The 7435-nt window shown below is 34.0% G+C and overlaps 1 protein-coding gene across 14 annotated transcripts in view; it reads left to right on the top strand.

The window, feature by feature from the left end:
• Nucleotides 1-2630: 2630 nt before the first annotated feature.
• LOC148842059 (lysine-ketoglutarate reductase/saccharopine dehydrogenase bifunctional enzyme) overlaps nt 2631-7435 on the top strand; it is a 179571-nt gene continuing 174766 nt past the window's right edge. For 13 of the 14 annotated variants that reach the window (XR_016103343.1, XR_016103340.1, XR_016103342.1 and 10 more), the window contains exons 1-6: nt 2631-2910; nt 3704-3974; nt 4054-4140; nt 4375-4504; nt 5036-5209; nt 6020-6102. Coding sequence is in view for 7 of the 14 variants with exons in the window: in XM_088958165.1 (XP_088814291.1) it covers nt 3726-3974; nt 4054-4140; nt 4375-4504; nt 5036-5209; nt 6020-6102 (723 nt within the window). In the remaining 7 variants the exon portion in view is untranslated. The other variant, XR_016103339.1, reaches the window with a different exon arrangement.

Genomic DNA, 7435 nt, shown 5'->3' with positions numbered 1-7435 from the left:
TTACATGCATTTTGATAGATTATAGTTTTATGTCAATGATAGATGTAAAACCTCATCACCTTTAAAGTTTTACATCGGTTTTATCGATGTAAAACTTAAACATCTTTTTACATTGATTTTAAAATATAACGATCATATATATTTACGGTTCAGTGTAAAATATCATCAGTGTAAAACATCTTTTTACACCTCTTCCAAACATAGCAAGAACATGGAGTTCAAATCTGCACCCCATAAGGGGGTGCCCCAGAGTATCTCACAGTACATCCCCAACATTTATTGAAAACATCTCATGATAATAACATTATCCAGATCCATACTATATCATTGAGAGATGTTCCCAATACACAGTGATGTAATATATGACGTTGTGGGGCGCAGATGTGAACTCCAAGACATCCATCGAAGGGACCACCACTAGTATAATTAAATTTTGGTGATGAATTATTAGAAGAGGATAACATTAGGTGGTTGGTTGAATGCTAAAAGATAAAATAAATCCAATCTGACTCGGATCTAAATGGACGGTGGGGCCTCATTAATTTCTTATATTTGGTGCAGTGGCAGCATAAGAATACAAAAATGTAGAGCAAATAAAATAAAGAGGGGCTTTTTGTAGTGGGTGACAGCACCCAAAATTTAATCACGAAACTCCAATTGTGTGTGTTTATGGATAACCGGAACCCATTTGTTATGATCAATCATTGGTTCATGGTCATATGTGACTGTCGCATCATGTGATTGGGGTGAGAGTTTTGTCGCTGGGACGCTTGCACACTGCCGTGCCGTGGTTTGCTTGGGTGGTGAACTGGTGATCGATCCCTTGTTTCGATCTTCTTATTTTTAACTGCCGTGCTCTCCCGGGCCGCCCTTAGCGTGGAGTGATAAATAACTTGAGTTCCATCTGCTTGTCCTTTTCACTATCTAGTCCCTCCAATAGAAAAGTTTGGGGGAATGACGGTTCAGCAAAGGGCAAGAATTTTTAGGCCAAAATTACAGTTGGGTAGGTGTTAGTTTTCAAAGTGGGCATTGATGTATAGAGTGGGGGTTTTGGACATTTTGAATGTTTATAGGCCTGTAGTAGAGTTCAGAAATTTGCATTGGGTCTATCCAGATTTTTCTAGAAAAGTTTCACGCTAGCCCAGCTCTTTTTAACACAAAATTTGCCATATTTTAAATGTATTATTTAAAAGGAAAAATTCTTGATTAATACCCTATACTTTGGATTTAGTGTCACTTTAATCCCCCTGAATTCTTTAAAATGCAATAATTCAATATCTAAACTTTCAAAACATGCAAATTTAATATATATATATGGTTAATCAACCATTTAAGTGACATTTAAAAAGACATAAATGTCTTTTGAGTGTCATCTAATTTTCTTCATCAGCCTTTCAAATCCTTGCCTCTTTTATTGAAGAAATTAATTTATCAACCTTCCAAATCCTTGCCTCACTAAAATATTTATTTTTCAAATCTTCACTTGGTATGAATAGTTGGTCCAAACCCTTTCAAATTTCTTTGCTACTTCTATTATTGTTTATAGTAGTGCTTAGAAAATTGGACCAGGTTAGTCAATCTAGGTCTTGGTTAGTTTGGTTACACCCCAATATCTGTATTTGCTAAAAATTCAATGAAAAATGATTGATTGAATGGTTTAACTAGAAAATCGATGAATTAGTCCCGATTTCATGAAATCTCTCAAATCACTAAGCACATGTTTGGTTCTATGGGTGTTTATAGATGGATGTTTCTTAGATAAACATTTTATTGAAAAACATCACTTTAAACTTTTATTGTTTTTTGTTGTTTGGTTGGGCATTTCAAGTAACACCTCATAAAATTATCTTCCACCTCAGCTTACAATGCTTTAGGTCAACATTGCATTTTAACAAACATTGGGTCATTGAAATCAAACGTATTTGAAAAGACTTGAACCTATTACCTATTGTTTTCATATATTGCTTAATTACCATTACTCCACCTCTTTATTTGTATTAATTAATGATACATACATACATACATACATACATACATATATGTATATACATATATCATTTTATCACATGCACATTTAAAAAAATATAAATTAAGAAATTTGAATATGGTCATTTTCTTTAAAAATTAAGGAATTTGTCATCCATCCACCATATTTAAGTATATTAAAAATTTTAAAATATATTATATAGTATTTATATGACGTATGGTATATATATGAATATGTCACATCATCATGATTTAACCTTTGATTTGACTCCTTGTGAACCTTTAACCGCAAACATCTCTCTTATTTGGTTTTATGTCCGATTTTCTAAACATTGATTTATAAAGTTTGTATTGTTTTATGTAAAAACCAGCCTCATTGCTTTAATAATAATTATTATATAGATATTTTAAACATTTATGCCTTTTATTAAAAGGATATTTAACATAAAGGATTTAGATGTAAATATCAAAAAGTTAAAAGGAGATAATTGCAATTATCAAACTTAAGAAAGACTAATAAACCATGTACGTGTATTTGTACGTGACATTGTATAGCCTTTTCTATTGAAGGGACCAGATAATTGCTGGACCTAAGAGACCACCAGATGCGGATTCAACTAACTCGACCTAAAAGTATAGGAATTGGGAAATTCCACGTGCCGTGCCTAGGATCCGTATTGGAGGCACTACTCGGACAACCGTGGTGGAAACAGCAGATTTAACGTAATTCATAAATCGAAACTGCTCCAGTAATGTTTCCTTCCTTCAAGGAGGGAAAAGTTCCAGATGGTGGTTAAAAACATGTATGAGTACAGTTATTGATGAGTTGCTTTATAATTGACGAACATTTAAGCATGAGATAGGTTCGGACCGAGTTGTCATGCTCATTTTCTCGTGTACGAAATTTTGAAATCCATCAGAAAGGTGTGTTTTTTCTCTGAAGTCTTAAATCAATTTGTTGCTTAGACTTCGTGTGTGTGTTTGCGCGTGTGAATTTCTTCTGCTTCTCGTCCTTTTTGATTGGTTAGCCAAATTTTGCAGCAGTTAGGTTCTTTGATCATCCTAGATTGATGAATTTTTATAGGGATTACAGAAGTGCATATTAAGGGTTCTTAGACCAAATTTGATTAGAGGTCTGTTGTACGAATACTCTTAGGACTAATAAGTTCTTTTGTTTACTTTCTTTGCTAAAAAAAGGCGTTTAGATTTGGTTGATTTCATAAAGTGTTGTGGTTAGAAGATCGTCTTCAAGGTGGAGCACTGGTATTTAATTGAATTCAATTTACAAATAGATTGACGCATACTATTAACTACTGAACGTATTTGTTTTCAGACAAGATTTTATTATTGTTGCAATTTCGTGTTATTTCAATCAAAATGGACATACAAAGTAAATCCCGTTTAGTATTTTGTAACTTGTAGAAACGTTTCAAAGATTCCAGCTCTGGTTACCTTTTCTTGATATGAAAGGAAAGTGATACAATGTAACAAATATAAAAATACAAAAGAAGGCCCGGAAAAGCTCTGGGATTAACTCAATGATCTCTGTGTAGACTCCCAATCTACTTAACCAATGTTATTATTTTTCGACAGAAAGTTTTGATTACAGTACTGATTCTGTACTTCTATTTTGAATGGTAATTTCTTCAAAAGTTAATATCCGAGTTTCTTCTCTATTTTTTATATGTTTTTAATTTGGATGTTATCCCGTCCCTAGAAGTGAGGCAGGTTTAGGAACCATGCTGGGAAATGGAGTAGTTGGAATCCTGTCTGAGTCTTCGAACATGTGGGAAAGAAGAGCGCCCCTGACCCCATCACACTGTGCTCGCCTTCTGCATGGTGGCAGAGGTAAAACTGGAGTGGCCCGAATAATTGTACAGCCATCCACAAAGCGCATACATCATGATACACTGTATGAGGATGTGGGTTGTGAAATATCAGATGACCTCTCTGAATGTGGCCTCATTCTGGGGATTAAGCAACCAAAGGTGCTGAGATCCTTTGCATGATGTTTTTAATTGCTTCTAACACTGGATGTTTGAGTTTGTTATTTGGCTTTTAATGCAGTTGGAGATGATTCTTCCTAATAGGGCTTATGCTTTCTTCTCCCATACCCACAAGGTTCAGAAAGAAAACATGTCTTTGTTAGATAAGGTATTTTTTTTATTGAACTCTTTATTCTCAAGGAATTGTTTATAGCAATAACTATGCCTCTAACCGTTATCATCATCATCATCATAATCCAAGCCTTATCCCAACTATATGGGGTCAACTACATGCATCCTGTTTTGCCAATTCATTTTGTTTAATGCCATATCCATTGTTAGGTTATTGGTGCTTAAATACCTTTTTATTACTTCTACCTTTGTTCATCTTTACAAAATTTAGGTACTGGCTGAAAAGGTGTCTTTATATGACTATGAACTTATCATTGGAGACCATGGGAAAAGATTGCTTGCATTTGGAAAATTTGCTGGTAGAGCCGGACTGATTGACTTGTTATCTGGGTTAGGGAAAAGTATGAGCCTTCAATCCTTATAGATTTAATTGAATTTCTTTTATCAGGTCATTTGTTAGACTTCTTTACTTGTCTATTGTTATATTCTTGAAAATTTACCCTTGTTTCTATTTTATTGGAGGGCAATATGAGGTCTTAAGTGCTCTCTCTCTCTCTCTCTCTGTTTAAATCTTCTCTATTTTCCCAATTCTGCTGCTTTGTTTGTTATATAGCATCGCATTAATCCTTAACATTACCCCAATCTGTCTACTGTTTTACTTTTATTTTTCACTTACTACATGGGAGACTATGCTGCTCTGCTTTTATAACCTTTAGCCTTTTTCTTTTCTTCTAAATCTATGGGACCCTCAGTTCTTATAATGTTATGTAAATCTAGGAATGGAAATGGGTCCCAATTTTTTTATCCATTCTCAGCAATTTATTTTGAAGTCTGAGGGCTCCATTTATAGGTTATGCAAAGGATTTTGCCCTATGAGACTGCATGAGTACTAAAATGGTGCTATATTGATTCTTTCTTTTCTTTTACTTCAGGATATCTAAATCTTGGATATTCAACACCTTTCCTCTCATTGGGTGCATCTTACATGTATTCCTCGCTGGCTGCTGCCAAGGCAGCAGTTATTTCTGTTGGTGAAGAGATAGCCACATTGGGATTACCATCAGGAATATGTCCACTAGTCTTTGTCTTCACTGGTTCTGGAAATGGTATAAGATTATTCAAAGACTTTGAAATGTTTTATTGGTTTTGCTAGTGACCATATTTCTTTATTCATGTTACATTTATAAGTTATCCTAAGCTATTCTAAGCCACCAATAAAAATAGCTTTTTGAGTTCCTATTATTGTGCTACTAAATATTGTGTGATAGATAACATTAATTAATTAGATTATTTATAAAAAAAATCATTAATTAATTAGATTACAAAGAAAAAATATTTACAAATAGGAGTGTCAACGGTATTCAAAAGTCTGATTTTGAATTCAAGATTCGACATAATTGAATTGAATTCAGATAATTCGAATATCATAATTAGTTGAATTTGGATATCCTATTCATACCATTTAAGTAATTGAATCGAATTCGGATATGACCTGATTTGATTCAATAAATATTTGAATTCGACTGGTTATTTAATTCTTATATTTAATATATAAAATACTTAAATAGTTTATGTAATTTATATATAATAATTAAATTATATAAATAATTTATATATTTATATACTTTATATAAATAAAATATTTATTTTATATATTTATTAATTACCTAAAATAATTAATCGGTCGAATTTGAACCGAATTGAATATTTAATCGAATTTGATTTCAAACATTGATTTTCAATATCCACCGGATATTGAATTTTCTAATCAGATATTCAGATATTGCTTGATTCAATTTGAATTCGATCCATTTACACCCCTATTTACAAAGAGGTTATGCATCACAATGGTTTGTGAAATATATTCTTCTATTTTAAATGTTTTGGAAACTTCATTAATTTATTTTGTTTTTTAGTTTCTCAGGGAGCACAGGAGATATTTAAGCTTCTTCCTCACACTTTTGTTGATGCAAGCAAACTTCCTGAATTATTTGCAATGGTAATATTCAGTTTTATTTTCTGTGTTTAAATTTCATTATGTTCCTTTAAGAGTATTTTTTTTACATCTATATACTTCTAGGGCCCAAATATTAATGATCCATATATTAGTACTGTTGAAACTGAAGAGAGGAGAGTTGAGAGTTCTGCAATGAGGGTTTGAGAAGAGGATTTCGAACTCACCCTCTCTCAGCCCCCTAACACTGTTTTATTATATATATTTGAATAATTACAAGGAGGCCCTTAGTTGGGCAAGAATTTACAAAGAACTTAATATTGACAGGATGGGCCCAAAATAACAAGAAGAATAAACAACCTATGGGTCATTCGGCCCATTTTCTCTACACTCCCCCTCAAGTTGAGCATAGATGTCAATCATGCCAAGCTTGCTGGTATCATGCTGAAGTTTTGCCTTGGGAATGCCTTTGGTAAGAAAATCTGCCAACTGTCCTTCAGAGGTGATGAAAGGAAGACACACTTCACCCGAAGAGACCCTTTCCCTAATGAAGTGTCGATCAACTTCAATATGCTTGGTTCTATCATGTTGCACTGGGTTGTGAGCAATGTTAATGGCAGCCTGATTATCACAGTACAATATCATTGGCTTGTCATATTCAACTCCAAGTTCTTCCATCAAAGATTTTAGCCATAATAATTCAGAAACCCCATGTGCCATGGCCTTGTATTCAGCTTTAGCAGAAGACCGAGCAACAACCGATTGTTTTTTGCTTCTCCAAGAAACAACATTACAAGCTACCAAGCTGCAATACCCAGAGGTAGATCTTCTGTCATCAATGTTCCCGGCCCAGTCAGCATTGGTATAAGTTTCAAGTTTCATATGACCATGCTTGGCAAACAGAATACCCTTTCCTGAGGAGCCCTTCAAATAACATAGGATTCTCTCTGCAACTGCCAAATGAGTGTCTCGAGGAGCATGCATGAATTGGCTAATGCAACTGACTGCATATGCAATATCTGGCCGAATCATGCATAGGTACAAAAGTTTCCCAAAAAGTCTCTGAAAGATTCTTTTGTCTTCTAACAGTGTCCCTTCTGAGGCTGAGAGTTTATGACTCATATCAATAGGAGTAGCAACTGGTCTAGCACCCATCTTTCTAGTTTCAGAGAGCAAGTCAAGAACATACTTTCTTTGGGAGATAAGAATCCCATCCTTGGATCGAGCCACTTCTATGCCAAGAAAGTATCTCAATTCTCCCAAATCTTTAATCTCAAACTCTGTATGGAGAAAAGATTTTAGATCATGAATTCCTGAGGCATCATTACCCATCACTACAATATCATCTACATACACAATGAGGTATACTGCCAGAGGT

Source organism: Nelumbo lutea, chromosome 8 (genome assembly GCF_056320005.1).
Source record: "Nelumbo lutea isolate HS-2025 chromosome 8, American lotus-T2T, whole genome shotgun sequence".
In the NCBI taxonomy this organism is placed as follows: Eukaryota; Viridiplantae; Streptophyta; class Magnoliopsida; order Proteales; family Nelumbonaceae; genus Nelumbo; species Nelumbo lutea.
This window is presented reverse-complemented; position numbering and strand designations above follow the sequence as displayed.